This window comes from Camelina sativa, chromosome 4 (assembly GCF_030686135.1).
Source record: "Camelina sativa cultivar CO46 ecotype springtype chromosome 4, ASM3068613v1".
In the NCBI taxonomy this organism is placed as follows: Eukaryota; Viridiplantae; Streptophyta; class Magnoliopsida; order Brassicales; family Brassicaceae; genus Camelina; species Camelina sativa.
The window spans coordinates 16928761-16944686 of record NC_141883.1 but is presented as its reverse complement, the minus strand read 5'-3'; the positions used below and the strand labels follow the sequence as shown (position 1 = coordinate 16944686).

General features: G+C 34.8%; 2 protein-coding genes and 1 long non-coding RNA gene across 3 annotated transcripts; 1 reads left to right on the top strand and 2 right to left on the bottom strand.

The window, feature by feature from the left end:
- Positions 1-1269: 1269 nt before the first annotated feature.
- LOC104780364 (lipoxygenase 2, chloroplastic) lies at positions 1270-7402 on the bottom strand. Its single transcript, XM_010504862.3, has 7 exons — positions 6751-7402; positions 5578-6396; positions 5400-5485; positions 3049-3159; positions 2668-2969; positions 2278-2544; positions 1270-2174 (listed from the first exon to the last, which is right to left on the bottom strand). Exons 1-7 carry the CDS (start codon positions 7100-7102, stop codon positions 1415-1417), a joined length of 2697 nt encoding a protein of 898 aa, XP_010503164.2. The 5' UTR covers positions 7103-7402; the 3' UTR covers positions 1270-1414.
- A 1316-nt stretch (positions 7403-8718) lies between these two features.
- LOC147945860 (uncharacterized) lies at positions 8719-9483 on the bottom strand. The gene is made up of 3 exons (XR_015596220.1): positions 9412-9483; positions 9014-9239; positions 8719-8903 (listed from the first exon to the last, which is right to left on the bottom strand). It is a non-coding gene; the product is annotated as an uncharacterized LOC147945860 (long non-coding RNA).
- Positions 9484-12996: 3513 nt separating this feature from the next.
- Positions 12997-14994, top strand: LOC147945859 (uncharacterized). Its single transcript, XM_087509390.1, has 3 exons — positions 12997-13407; positions 13821-14774; positions 14980-14994. The coding sequence occupies exons 1-3, from the start codon at positions 12997-12999 to the stop codon at positions 14992-14994; spliced, it is 1380 nt and encodes a 459-aa protein (XP_087365516.1).
- The last annotated feature ends 932 nt before the right edge of the window (positions 14995-15926 follow it).

Sequence of the window (15926 nt, the reverse complement as noted above, 5' to 3'; positions counted from 1 at the left end):
ATGCAATGCAAATCCTACTCTAATGCACAAACAGCCCTTAAACTATATGAAAGTAACAAAATAAGCTAATAAAACATGTAAAAGATGTGAATAAACAGTGGTTAAACAAGGTAAAATATATATACGTATCAGAGTTATTTCAGGTGTTTAGGAGATGTCCAGACTATTGGAACCGAATGGAGGTTGAGACATGCGGCTCGACCAAGCATGCCTGGAGTAGACGTCATACGACTCGAGCGACGCTCCCGAGAGAGAAGCAATGTGACTCGACCGACATGCGACTTGGACGCGCTCTCAGGAAGAAGCACCAACATCCCACTCGATCCATCATGCCTGGAATGGATGTCAACCCGCTCGACCGACAACGCCAGTCATCATACTTCTTCCACCTCTTTGATCGAGTCGAGTGAAGATTTTGTCTTGGGATTCAGATTTCGACGTATTCATAAAAGTTTTAGGAAATTGAGTCATCTTTCCAATGCCGTTTATTTCAAGCCAATCAGAGTGTGGTTCAAGAGTTATCATCGTTTTAGGGGATGCGTGTACATCTAGCTCGAGCCAACACCACTCTGGGTCGAGCCAACACCACTCCACTCGACCCAGCTCGACCGACGCACTCCCAGGACTGATGACACGTGACTTGAACAACCCGATTCCCAAACCGACGCTTTACCTTGTTCATTTAAGTTTTAGGGCTTTCCATGTTTGACTATATATACATTTTATTAAGTTTTTGCCCAAGAAATCTTTTATCTCATTTTTCCTTAAGGTTTATCTAGCACCTAAAACGTTTTGAGACTTTGGAATCAGATAGTTTTGATTTTATTGAGTTTTTGCATTGGATTTCTTATATAAAATTGTTCATCTCATTTTTGTCTATCTCATGATGCTTGATTCAATGTTTCCCGTTGAACAAATTTTATAATTGAATCCAAAAAAGACTCCTCTAACTGCTTAAACTCTTTAGGTTCTAATATTTTTTCCAGGATTTTAGAAACATTTTTGTTTAATTACCTGTTGATTATTTTAAATTAACTTGTTAGTTCGCCGATAAGATGGGAAAACTCTTTGAACTAAAATTTTGATATTTTGGATTATTCAAATAGAAAATATTTATATATATATATATATATATATAACTAAAAACTAAAATTAATAAGATTAAATCTTGTACTATTGTATGCTTGTATTTCTTTGTATTCTAATAAAACCCAAGTGAAAACGCATTGGTTTATTCCAGAAAGACAATTTATTTATCTTGAAAGACAATTTATTTATTCCAGAAAGACAATTTATTTATCTAGAAAGACAATTTATTTATTCCAGAAAGACAATTTATTTATCTAGAAAGACAATTTATTCTTGACCACATTGGTAGAAAAGGAAGGCAATTGAGAGAAAGAAAATGCATAGATTAAATAGAAATACTGTAGGGAACCCCCATTCCGGTAACACCATGCTTAGAGGTGGGCTTCAAAAGCTCATACTTAACTACACCAGCTCCCGCTCTATTCTTTAGAGAAAGGGTCACGTTTCTCTCATCTATCACTCCTTCTAGGTATTGGAGTCTGCCTTTGAGACGTTCATAAGCAGCATAGATGATAGGTTCGTTGGTCCAAGATGCTTCTGGGTATTCTCCAATGTACTCTTCATCAGGTGAATGAGTTGATAAAAGATCCAAAGTGACCATCACTAACGTCGCTTGTTTCTGAGATGGGTATGTATTAAGCATCACTTTTTCTGGCGTCTCATAGAACTCCTTTAGCTCTTCATCTGTCGGTTCTTCCACTGGCATTCTTATCCTTGTTGTGGTTGGTCGGTTGGGAAAGTATCCTCCATATCCATACTGTCCAAAATTCACAGCTGCATGGTGACCTGAGGCGACCCACGCAATCGTCGTTACCACATTTATCAAGTCATCTTGTGTTTCGAGTACAGGCCACCAAGGTTCGTCTTTCTTGTCACCGTGCCCTATGTTCCGCACTTCACTCCACCATCCTTGGAGTTCCTCGTCCGACTTGATCAGTTCTGCATCGGGATAATAGTGTTTCACATAGTCTGCCACCCATTCCTTAATTGAATCCCACAATATTAGACCGTCATTCGCAAATGGGTAGTCTGGTATCGTCAGGCGTAGTCCATGTTTTGCGGTCTCATCTTCCTCAGCCAGCCCCCTTATACCACAAATATTTTATGTAAAAAGATTTTAAGTAGCGTTGTAAATTATTTTTTTTGGCGTGGTGATATTTAAAAATTTTAAAATATTTTTGAACAAACCTTCTGATGAGATCGGCAGGTAAGCCTTCCATGTCAAACCTCCATAGTTTATCATAGACGTCTGAACTTAGCTCTATTGAATACTTCCCGGGCCAAAAACAAGTCTCAATGATTCCACCTGCATTGATAAGACTTTGGCGTGCACGAGCGTTGATCTCCATGGTGTAGCGGAAGTGAGGATGCAAAAGCCTATAGATGGGATGCATGGCACTTAGCTGTCTGTTTGCAGCTATTATGTACGGCTCCATACAGCAGTGAGTCCTCAACCTGTATGTTTAACCATATCTTTACTAGTTACTAAATATCACATGCATGTAATGTAATAAAATTAAATATATAAAAAATATATGAGAGGATCATTTATTTTGAAATAAACAGTGTTTTCAATACCAATGGGAAATAAGCTGATGATAACCAGCGTCATGAGCAATAACATGAGTCTTAGCAAGACTCCATAGCCAGCATGAGGTAGCATCATAGCCTGGGGTGAAGACTTGCTTCCATTGAGGCTTGTTGATATTTGGGGGACATGTCAACTCAATGGCAACAGGCCTCAATGTGCTGTCATCACTGAGGAAGAATAGTGTTCGAGAAGCATATAAGGTGGTATTATCCAACTCTCTCACTTTGTTCACATACGGTAGAAGCAAATCGTGATAATCAAGTACAAACAATCTCTTATTCTTTAGAGCCTGTATGCATAACATGATACATTTGATCATTCATTCAGGAAATTTTCCATATACACAGTAACAATGTCAGTAATCTTACCTCATCAACTGACATGTTTCCTTTAACTTCTCTTTCCACAATATCCCAAGTAATGAGTGAGGTGGGATCACCATAAATGACTGGGTCTAGTTTGCTTTTCAACGGCCACTCCTGGAATTAACAAAGATCATCTCTAATGGTTAGATTTATTCTATTACTCTAAATAGATTGCAATTGCGCTAATGAACTTTTCTATTTTTTCATTCCAAATTTATTTAGTCATATATATATATATATATATATATATATATATATATACTATAATTTGTACCCGCGCACGGGCTTTTTAATTTAAAATATTTCTTATCAATAGAAATTGTCGAGCTCAAATATAATCATTCCAACTTTTGAGTATAAATCTATATAAATACTAAACTTACTTTATTCAGTGATATACAACATATATATTTTTGAAGATAATATTTGTTTGTTATATATATTTGCGATTTTACGTGAGATTTTACTTAAAACATTTATCAATAAAAATCATTGAATATGAATAGAATTTGAAGATTAAAAAATAAATCTATATAAATGTCGTACTTATTTTACTAATTTATATATAACATATATTGTCTAGTGTCGCAATAATATTGTCGACAATCTTCTCACCTTTTATCTTTAAAAGAGTTCATACCATATTCATATCCCATGGAAACATATTTTTAAAGCTTCAACGTCAATGTCGATCATTGACCTAATTATATAGACTATTTAAATAAATCGATTTCCTACATTAAATGCGAATATACAAAGTTTCATAAGCAGTTTTAGTGATATGTCGCTACAATGAGGTTGTCCAAATGCATCATCTGTCTTAATAGAATTTCTGGCTAAGTCAATAATGCTTAAATGATGAAACGTTTAAACCCCACAATGAATATATATTCACTAATCCAAGTTACATATTTTTATAAAATCTCATATGTTATTTGCAGATTTTAATTTTGTGATGAAACCCCAGCTTCGTCGTCTAAAAAAAAAACATAGTGTACTTTAAATATGTTGTTTTTGCCAATGTTTTGGGTTAAAAGCATTTGATAATATATATCTATGTATATGTTATACTTGTTATATATGTTTTATATCATGTTTTAAAATTGTAGCTCCAGTTGATAATATACCTTATGAGATATGCTACACAAATCATATGCCACTTTCGTAACGGCTTACATATCATTTTTTCTATATTTCCTGACCATTGATTTTGTTTTTTTTGTTAGATTATTTTTTTTTAAATTCTTTCTCATAGTTTTCCCAAAAAAAAATGTGCCCCTTACAATGTCTATGTTTTAGATCAAAACTTTTAAGTTAAGTTAAGTTAAGTAATTAATCTTCTCTTTCTTATAAGTAAATGTTAACAATAAATCTTTATGGTATATGTTTCTTATCAACTAATGTTTCACTTCAATTTTATTTTCATGTTTAGATTTTTATAAATACAACTACATAACTTGTTTTTTACTCTACCATGCATTAAAATCTTACTTACATTCTAAAACTCATTAACCCATTCTAAATTTTGAAATATAATCATTTTTGGTTATAATTATAATAATAATATTATTACTAAAATAAATTTATAGTATTATTTTTATTATTTTAAAATTTTTATTTATTTTACTTAATTCATTTTTAGATAGTTATTATTTTATTATTTACAAAAAAAATATATTATTGTTTATACTATTTTAAAATTTAATTAATTTTAGTTTATTCGTTTTTTATTTATTTTTACTATTATTAATTACAAGTAATAAATATGCAATGAATGAATATTAAAAATAGTATTTTTTATGCAAAAGAAAATTGATTAGATGGATGCTGATGTGGAGGAAGAAGAAGTGAGCAAATTTAACTTTATATATATAGATATATATATAGCATTAATTTTTAAATAAACGTGTACTTTAAAAATTAAAAAAAAAAAAAACAAAAAATGTTCATTTCTTTTTATGTTTTTTTGTTCTCAATTTAGAATTATTCAATAAAATTACTATACTGAATCAATATTACTATTCTTTTTATGATTCAATAAAATCATATGAATAGAAATGTGAATTACCAGTACTTTTTGTAATCATCATCATTAATATGTTATCCCACAAATGATTTCTTTAAGGTAACTATTATCCCACAAATGATTAAATGATCAATTTTGTCCTTTATTTCTGTAAAAAATTTAATCATATCATTTTATAAAAGTGGAAAATGAAAATTTATTAAATGTTATACTCTAAAAATAGAAAAAAATGAATTAATAGTGCTATTTCACATTATTTTAGATATGGATATTGCTTTATTGGAACAAGCGGAACAAAACTAATCATTTAAAGGCGTATGTAGCTTACTTGAACTAGCTGAATGCTATAGGGATTAAGGCCTGCAAGTGTCTGGCGAGCAAACTCATCGTCTCGTAACCATGAAAACCTATCATCTGAATCAATATTAGAAAGTAAGTTGCGTTGTAGGCTAGTGAGTATATATAGTTGGAATAATATAATGGATGACTAAAAAGGGTAGGTATACTGTTAATGAGAACTGGGGCTTCAAACTGGAGAATATCATCGCTAGCTTCAACACCAGCTCTGACGAGTCTCGGGAGCAAAGGTAAAAGGCCAGCATCTTTAGGAAGATCGATGCCTTCTTCAAAGAGATTTTCAATGGCCTTGAAGTGTGGAAAAGGCAAATGGGGATCCATCAGAATAGACTCTAGCTGTGGGATCACGGAGGGAAGAGCAGCCAAGATGGCCTTGGCGGTGAATGAAGTGCCCTTAGCTGAAGAGAACTCCTCGTCCCTCGGGACATAGAAATTAAGCCCGTAGCGTTGCTCTGAGGAGGGGTCAGAATCACAAGGTTCGCGACCAGTTTTGCAACGCCTTGGATATGGATGTGAGGGGCCTCCAATTACCGGACGAGGATCAGTTTCAGGGTTTCCCAAATCGTTGTACATGTCATAGTCATAAACACGCTCATGCATGGTAAATTCACCAACTTGCTCGCGATTCTTGCCTTGTAAGTTCTCTAGCTCCTCCTTCCGAAACTGTTTAAGAGGCTCCGGGGTTTGGGAAGGCAAGTAGGACTTGTTGGAGAAGAATATCCGCATGGCTGGGTCAACGGACTTCGGGGCGATCCATGAGTCACATGTAAACGTAACGGACCCGTTAGGTAACTCAAGCTCCATCTCCTTGAGGAATATCTCTTTATGGTATCGGTTTTGAACTCTGATAGCCCCCACGGTTCCAAAGTCTTCAGGCACCTCAAACACGCACTCGTACTTCTCATGAGGGACTTCGGACCATATACGTTGTGCGTAGTCTTTTACCGGATCCTTCTCCATCCCTGTCACTGACATATGTATACATGGATGACATTATTGATTATATATATATATATATATATATATATATATATATATATATTAATTAACCTACTCTTAGTTCACTTCATGTATATTCTCTAGATGTGCTAGCTAGGTACTTATTTTCAAAAATTAACGTATGATAAATCATGTAGTAACGCATCTTGTAATGTTACTAAAAAAAAATTTCATGTCTCTAGTACTGGTTGAGAAGCACATGCATAGTCCAAGTTTTTTTCTTTAGGCCTCTAGTTCTGTCACAAATGCTTATATCCCATTTACTTTAAATTTAAACTTAAAATAAACCAGTTAACGAAAGGAAAAAAAAACTATGTACTCACGCGGGTCCATCTCGGTGCTAATAAGCTCGACAAGAAGTGATCTGCCACCGAGATCAGCTAAATGATCGTCAAGTCTCGGCAAAGTTACGCCATCCAGCAACGATTCTTTGGCCGTTATAAATCCCTTTACTTTGATTTTCTTAACGGACTTTTTCATTATATCACCTATCTTTTCAATATTAAACCGTGAGGCAGTGACCTTACATCGTCCTCTGAGGTTCGGACGAGGCAGCTTGTCTCGACGTCCTGGGGAGATGGGGTTAATGAGTGCTGGTGGTTTAGGGAAAAGAGGACTGAGACTCTTTGCTATGTTCAAGGGCAGAAGACTCGAGGACGACTCTCTACAAAACATCTTTTTTTTTTTATCTCTTCTATATTGCTTACATACCGTTGTCTCTACACTGCATCTATTTATACAACTTTGAATATTATATTTTCTAAAAAATATATACTTATAAATTTTTTGATAATTTTTTTGATAAATGAATACAGCTGTATTTGATAGAACAGACTCGAGTATATATTTTGATAAATGAATAGACAAACGTTTCAAAATCTCCAAAGAGAATGGTACTGTACTACATTAATGTTCATGACAATACACGCATGTGACACAGAGGTCCACCGGGTGAAAATTATGGACTTCTATTGCAATTTTAAACAGTATCTAAAACAAGATCAACAAATATCTCTAAAACTTATGCTGTTAAGCTTGTTGTAAAACAGTTTTTTTTTTTGTGAATATAATTTTACATTCATATACAGACAAAAAAAAAAAACATTACTCATTGCCAAGAATGCAGCTCTTTACCATCTTTATGAATTTGCAATTACAAGAAGAAACCTATCTTTTTTTTTGAGGAACAATTTAGGTTTCGGGTCTGCTATAAAAAAAAAAAAGTGTAGGTACAGTCGCAGAGGGTAGAGCCAAAGATTATCAATAATCTTCTTAATCAAGTAAAGTGGCAGATTTACTTTGAGAAGATTAAGTATATATTAACAGCATATATGTTTACATATAAATGTTGACAATTATCTCCAATCTGCATAATGTTTATAGAGAATCGACGATAACTAATAAATGGTTACACTTGTGCATATTAATTCATGTATGGGTACGGAAAATAATTCATGTATGGGAGTGCAAAATTATGCATATTAATTCATGTATGGGTGCGCAAGATAACATGTATGGGTGCGCAAGATAACATTTATGGGTGCCCAAAACAAAGTTGATTACACTTATGCATATTTATAAGTTTATGAGATTACAATGATCTTCTTTCACAAATACAATTTTCTTGAACAGTCATTTGAGGATAACCAACGTTGGTTAATTGTTGATTTGATTAATGACCAGCAAACATCTTTGTTCGTTGGAGAAGAAGAATCTTGAAGGTGCTACGATTAATTTCTTCTTGTCAAAGTGTTAACTTACAAAAAAGTTTATTTTATTATATTTTGAGGTCCCTCTCTCGCTTACCATTGATAAAATCTTCAGGTGGCTTTAGTTTAACAAGGAATAAGGCAAAGGCCATGAAGATCATGTCTGGAATGATGACTCCAACGGATATATATATATTGATCCGGAGCTGACGAGGACCACAAAACTTAAGATATGTTTTTTTCTGGAACAACTGGTTCGAAATACGACTTAAGAGTAAGTTTGAATCGACTTGAAGATTTAAGGTTCTTTTAAGTGCGATTCGACAATCCAAAAAACAAACGGTGTTGTGGATATCAACTTACCGAAAGGTTCCAATTTTGATAGATATGTCGTTGATGACTCTACGACCCGATATAAATGATGTTGATGACCTAATAGCTGGGTATAAAAGCCATAAAGATATCTGACGATGGGGTATAAGCTTCTTGTGTCGATATGATAAAATCTATTAAATGAAGCACGTTTTTGCTGTCGTTGCTCAATTCAAACTAATAATGTATATATCCACATACGATTTCGGATGATTTTCCAAGAGAATGGTACTGTAGTACGTTAATGTTTACATCTCAACTTCTTATGTGTTCAATTATTTCCTATACTTTAATGTTTTCCGACATTACACTATACACAAAAAGGAGGGCGACCACGTGAAAATTATAAGAAACCTTACTATCTTCGGAGGAACCATTTAATTTAGATTTTGGTTCTGCATATAAAAAAAAGGAAAATTGGCAAAATTAACTAAGAAAAGAACAATAATTCACTATCTAACAATTTTAACCATATAAATATTATATACAGTATATACTATTTTACCTTTTATTTAATATCAGCACCATCCCTTCTGCCTCTTATATATCAACCACCACCACTACCTCCAGCTGTCGTACCACCGCTGCCGGACCATTGCCACATGCGACCACCACCACTTCCGACCACCGCCACTTCCGACCATCAACATCGGATTACCGCTGCCAGACTACCGCCACACTACTTCCAGCCTCCGGCCACCGAGAATGTGATAAAATGTTGTCATGAGTTTCTTTTTAATAACAAAAAAAAACTAATGAAACCAACTCCTATGTAATGAAACCATAGACAAGATATATATATATATATATATAGCTCAAATTAAACAATGGGTTAAGTTTCAACCATAATAGTATGCAAGAAGAGATGAAAAGTTTTGAGCATTCACAGAGGGTAGAGATTACCGGTGAACCACGCGAGCTGGTTAGATGCGTGGGGCAGAGGTTGCTTCTCAATGATCTTCTTCGCAATGTGATAGAGGTACACATAATCTGATCAATGCAATTTTTATTTGTTCATATAGTTAATTTTATAAATTTAGAATCTTTTAACTGTTCATAGGTTAATAGGTAGTTGAACTATTGTTTTCACAAAAGAAAAAGCTTGACTTAGAAGTTAGAAGACTAGTTGTAACACCCGTGAACTGGATTTTCGGTTCGAGCATCGATCAATGCCAAGGAAGGGCATTGATCGACACCACTGATCGGTTAGTGTTCATGTTAGTTCTGATTTCTCCGGTTTAGTAAGTTTTAAGGAAAGAACCCTAGCACTCGTGTATAAAAGGGAGAACTCGATGCCTAGAAGTTTTAGTTAGCTGTTTTTGTCCTAGAGAGAAGAGAGAAAGACAATCCCTGTTTTGGTGTGTTCTGAGCGTTGGAAGGGAGATCTGAACGTGGAGTGACGCTTGAGGTTTCTAGAAGGCTTGGATCTTGGTGTTCTTCATCTTTTTCTTTCTAAATCAAGGTGAGTGCGGGACCATGACTTATCTAAGCGATTTGATGTGTGTTTTTTGTGATTTTGGGTGATTGATTGCTTGTGTGCTTGTTTGTGCTTGGTTGTCGTGGTGGTTGTGGCCTGTTGAGGTTGGGTTTGGAGTCATGGACGCTATGAGGACGATTAGAGCCGAGAGATGGCGAGAGAGATCGTGTTCGGCGATTACTCGCGTGACTGCATCGATCGACGCACAAAGTGTATTGGTCGATGCGGTAAGGGATTTGGTGGAGACGCGTGGTTGCGTTGATCGACGCAAGGAGTATGTCGGTCGACTCAAAGGCGATGCCTCGATTTATGCAAGAAGTGTGTCGGTCGACGCAATGTCGATCGTGAGGACGAGGAGTGTCGTTTGATATGTGTCTTAGAGTTGTCTAGTTTGCTTGCTTTTGTGTATTTTTTGTGTTTGTCTTTTCATTTGTGTGTATAGCGCAGTAGATGGGAGGATCACCTCACTAAGTATTTGTGATAATACTTACGTATCTCAATTATTTTGTGGAGCAGGTATGTAACGTGGAATCATGTCGATGAGAAGAATGATTATTTAGGGTCTTGATTGTGTGTTGATGGTTATGTCTTGTATGTTGTTGGAACCTTAAATAGAAATATGCTAAGTTGTTGGATAAAATGGTTAGGAATATTTTTGTTATTGATAATATGATGGAGATGGTTATGTTGTTGGTATGTTTCCACTGTGAATAGAGATAATAGGATTGTATTATTGTTGTTGTTGTTATATTATCAAATGGAATAATACAACTTATATATAAGCACAAACCATAATCAAATGACATAATTAAAAGAATTACATAGAACAATATAATTAATGTATATTAGAGTAATATATGGGATTTGAGTGATCATATGTGATATGATGATACTTTTTCCTTAATACGCTCCCTCAATCTCAAGGGTGATGTAGCGAAGTAGAAATAACGGCTTGAGACGGACAAGTCCAAGAGTTGAGAAGGAGATCTGATTTTTTTTCTTTTAAAAAAATATATATATATTCAAACGAAATTCGACTTAGATTCAAAGGCTTATAATATATACGCTTGAATGATAGAAGCACTTTTGGCTTAAAAAATAAATTATAAAAGAAGAAGCAGTTATCTTAGATTCAAAGGTCTAAGATGGTAGACTTGAATAAAAAAAAAGCTCGATGGCTTAGATTCAGAGGTTCATGATGAACTTGAATGTGGAAGCACTTGGCTTAAAACAAAAATAAACAAAAGAAGCATATAGCTTAGAAATATGAACGAAGCCGATCGTTAGATCATTATGGCTCTAATACTGTGTAAATAGAGATAATAGGATTGTATTATTATTGTTGGTATATTATCAAATGGAATGATACAACTTATATATAAGTACAAACTATAATCAAAAGACGTAATTAAAAAGATTATATAGAATAATATATATATATATCAGAGTAATATATGGGATTTGGGTAATCATATGTGATATGAGAAGAAGAGGCTGTTGTTTCTTGCAGAGAAGAGCAAAAAAAAAGTCCTTGTCGCTTGAGTAGAGCATTGTTCAAATGAAATCGAGCGTATCTACCATCACATATCTAATTACCAAACCAAGCTTATTGAAGCAGAGAAGAGTTTGCAGAATTCAAAAGCTAAGTTAGCTCAACTTCGTGGAGTTTCTTTAATTCCATCTAATAGTGCTAAGAAAGATGATAACCATTGAAGATTTTGAGAAATATGAGTGAAGACTATCCATCTCCATCACCTATCAAGACTTTAAAGTTGTGTGATAGCTCTGATACCATTTGAATAAAGTATTATTATTGTTGTTATATTAACAAATGGAATTATACAATTTATATATAAACATAAACTATAATTAAATGATATAATTAAAAGAATTACATAGAATAATATATTTAATGTATATTAGAGTTAATATATGGAATTTGAGTAATGAGATGTGATATGATAATACTTTTTTTTAATATTTATTCTGCATATTAATTGTTGTTGGTTTAATAATACTTTATGAGTTGGTTGGTTTAATTATATTATTATAGAGTGCTTAGTTATATTATTATTAAAAAAAATCTGGAACTGGTTGTTTCAGTAGTAAATTTAAACCGTTGAGATGAGAGACTTGCAAGATGATGATGTATTTTGACGAATACAAAAATCTAGTTTTGAAAAGGACAAAAAAATTATAGTTATTATATTTGTTGTCTTCTAGGGAGTGTATGGAAAGGACACGTTTTTGTTGTTGTTGCTGCATGATTACCCTTGGGGGTTGGGGCAGTTAACACTCATTTATTGTAGTGGTCCAGCTGATGCATGATTGATCTGATTAGTTGACCATTCTTGTTTTTGTCTGCATATATGCTAATTATCAATATGTAATACCGTATTAATTGCCTAGTTCACGGACCAGACATGCAATCATCATCACACTTGAAGTTTTGCTCTATAAAATTTTGGTTTAAAATAAAAAAAAAAGATTAATTATATGGAAATCTATATAGAATGTTTTCATCAGAATCAGAATTGATAACCCAAAATTCGAGGATCACTCAGCCGGATTAGAAATGATAGAAACTCGTCAAGGTGCAAGGTGCAACAAAGGAAATTTGATGGATTGAGGAGTCGCACAACAGTTGCGGAAGACTGCTGATATTCCCAACTCCAATCGCTGCTAGATATGACACACTAGTCCAGCAAGAGGAGGTTGTTGCTTGGATATTACACACCAAGAAACAAAGAAATGTTCTAGACAAAGAACAAAGAGATAGACTCTTAAAATGAAAAAGAAAAATTGATTGATTATTCTCAAATGAGATTACATGTGTTTATATAGGGATAAGAAACTTGGTAATAAAGCCGAGTATTGAAACTAAAACATAATAAAGATATATTGTAGAATGAAGATCTAAGTCTTGAAGTTTGTCTTCCCAAGGTGATGTGACGTGTTATAAGTGTCATGGAAGAGGACACTATGCGTATGAATGTTCCAACAGAAGAACCATGATTCTCTTGGAGAATGGAGAGATCGAATCAGAAAATGAAGAGGTGGTTTATGATTCATTAGAAGAACTTGAAGAAAATCCAGCAAAAGGCGAGATATTGGTGGCAAGGAGGTCACTTAGTGTTCAAACTGCGATTGTGGAACATGAGCAAAGGGAAAATCTATTTCATACAAGGTGCCATGTCCGAGATAAGGTGTGTTGTCTCATAATTGATGGCGGGAGTTGTACTAATGTGGCGAGTGAAACAATGGTTAAGAAGATTGGGCTGACTATGAAGAAGCACCCAAAGCCATATAAGCTGCAATGGCTTAATGATGATGGTGAGATGAAGGTTAGTATCCAAGTAAAGGTTCCTATTGTCATTGGAAAATATGAGGATGAGGTTTTGTGCGATGTTCTACCTATGGAGGCAAGTCATATTCTTTTGGGAAGACCATGGAAATCTGACCGGAAAACAAGCCATGATGGTTTCACCAATTGATATTCTTATAAGTTCAAAGGCAAGAAGATCATCTTAGTTCTGTTGACACCTCATGAAGTTTATCAAGATCAGTTGATTCTCATGCATAGGAAAGAAACAAACACCATGAGCGACCCCACAAACACAATTCACCAAAAAGAGAGCGAGAGTTTGAGAAAAATCAAGTCAAAGACCTGTGAGAGAAAACCCGTGAGGCATTCAAATTTCTTTGTGAGAAAATGAGAGGTTAGAGAGCATTATTTTCAAAACAACGTTCGATTATGTTTGTTTACAAAGAAATTCTCATGAGTTTTTCTGACCTTGCACCGGTGTTACCGAGTGAGATAACCTTTCTTTTGCAGGATTTTGAGGACGTATTTCCGGAGGACAATCTGAAAGGCTTACCACCTATCCGTGGTATTGAAAACCAAATAGACTTTGTTCCTAGTGCATCACTTCCAAACCGACCAGCTTATAGGACTAATCATGTGGAGACATTGGAGCTGCAAAGGCAAGTTAATGAGCTTATGGAGAAGGGACATATCAGAGAGAGCATGATCCCATGTGCAGTCCCATTCCTAATTGTGCCCAAAAAGGATGGAAGTTGGCGCATGTGTGTTGATTGTAGAGCTATCAACAACATCACGGTAAAGTATCGACATCCTATTCCTACTCAGCCTTTTCATGATATTTTTATGGATTCTGTGCTTGGTTTGCCTAGAACTAGAACTGGTAAAGATTCAGTTTTTGTGGTTATTGATCCGTTCTCAAAAATGGCGCACTTCATACCTTGTCATAAAACTGATAATGCTTTGCATGTTGCTGAGTTGTTCTTCAAAGAAATTGTTCGTTTGCATGGAGTGCCTAAGTCAATTGTTTCTAATAGGGATACAAAGTTTTTGAGTTACTTCTGGAAAACGCTTTGGTCTAAACTAGGGACTAAGTTACTATTCTCCACTACTTGTCATCCACAGACTGATGGTCAAACTGAAGTAGTTAATAGAACTTTGTCAACTCTCTTGCGAGCTTTGATCAAAAAGAACATTAAAACTTGGGAAGAATGTTTACCACATGTTGAGTTTGCATACAATCAATCAGTTCATTATTCAACTAAGTTTTCTCCATTCCAAATTGTTTATGGCTTTAATCCTTTATCTCCATTGGATCTAACCCCTCTACCTTTGAGTGAAAGAACTAGCTTGGATGGGAAAAAGAAAGCTGACCTTGTCAAACAGATCCATGAGAAAGCTAGAATAAACATTGAGGAGAAGACAAAGCAGTATGAAAAACAAGCTAACAAAGGAAGGCGCCAGATGGTATTTAAACCCGGAAACCAAGTGTGGGTTCACTTAAGGAAAAAACGGTTTCCACCTGAAAGGAAGTCAAAACTCATGCCTAGAATTGATGGATCCTTTGAGATAAAAAAAAAGATCAATGACAATGCCTACCAACTTGATCATCAAGGTAAGTACAATGTGAGGTCAAGCTTTAATGTTTCTAATTTAGTTTCTTTTGTGGCAGATAATCCAGATTTGAGGTCAAATCCTTTTCAAGAGGAGGGGGATGATGTGATCATGGATGGAGCTAATGAGGAGGATATTGTAGCTGAGCTTGAACCAGAGAAGCTTGTAGCTGAGGAACCATTGCTTGTACCTGAAGGACCAATGACTAGAGCAAAAGGTAAGCAGCTAAGGAATGCACTAAATGAGCTTATTCAAGAGTTTATGGCCAAAGAGAGCATTGGAAAATCTATTGGGGATGATACCTATCAAGTCCAGCCCACTTTGAACATAATTCAAGTTCAAGAAAGCCCAAAATAATCACTCTATTTTGTGGTCAAAGAGAAGTGAAGAAAATTGAAGTTCAACTCACCTTGGGAAGGACACCTTGGGAACACAAAATTCAAGAGTTGAATCTTCATTCAACCATCTATCTTTATTGTTTTTAGTTTCAAGAATAATACTTGGCTTTGTTACCAAGTTTTCTTTCCTATATAAACTCATGTAAGATCATTGAAATAATCATCCAACTTTTTATAAAACCTTTTCATTTCTTTGAGAGTGATTTTTTTATGTTCGTTGTGAACAAAACCGATTGCTTGGTGTGATTCCAACAATCAAAACCGACTACTTGGTGTAATTCCAATAGTCAAAACCCCGATCTCCTTGGTGCGAGGTTGAGAGATCAGATCTATTTGGTGTGAGGCTGAAAGATCAAACCGGTATATCAAGAGTCTTTCCGCAACTCTTGTGCGACCATTCATTCCACCATCCTTATTTTTGAGGGTACGTTGTCTTTAGAATCAAGGTGTATCTATCTACCAACTCGAAGGTGCCGATTCCTTGGGAGGATCTTATAAATTCCAGAAAACCACAATCCCGAATTATGTCGTTAAAATCAAGAAAGGAATAAGCGGGGCGTAACCTCCCCCGCGTTTTTCATAATTACCAGTTAATTCATTAAAATCC

Bases quoted from the DNA above. Each gene is read 5' to 3' on its own strand.
- LOC104780364 (XM_010504862.3), bottom strand. From the start codon at position 7,102: ATGTTTTGTAGAGAGTCGTCCTCGAGTCTTCTGCCCTTGAACATAGCA. The intron at 6,397-6,750 runs GTGAGTACATAG...TACATATGTCAG, and splicing joins TAGCACCGAGATGGACCCGC to TGACAGGGATGGAGAAGGAT. The intron at 2,175-2,277 runs GTTTGTTCAAAA...TTGTGGTATAAG, and splicing joins CCTGCCGATCTCATCAGAAG to GGGGCTGGCTGAGGAAGATG.
- LOC147945859 (XM_087509390.1), top strand. From the start codon at position 12,997: ATGATTCTCTTGGAGAATGGAGAGATCGAATCAGAAAATGAAGAGGTG. The intron at 13,408-13,820 runs GCAAGTCATATT...TTTCTTTTGCAG, and splicing joins GCGATGTTCTACCTATGGAG to GATTTTGAGGACGTATTTCC.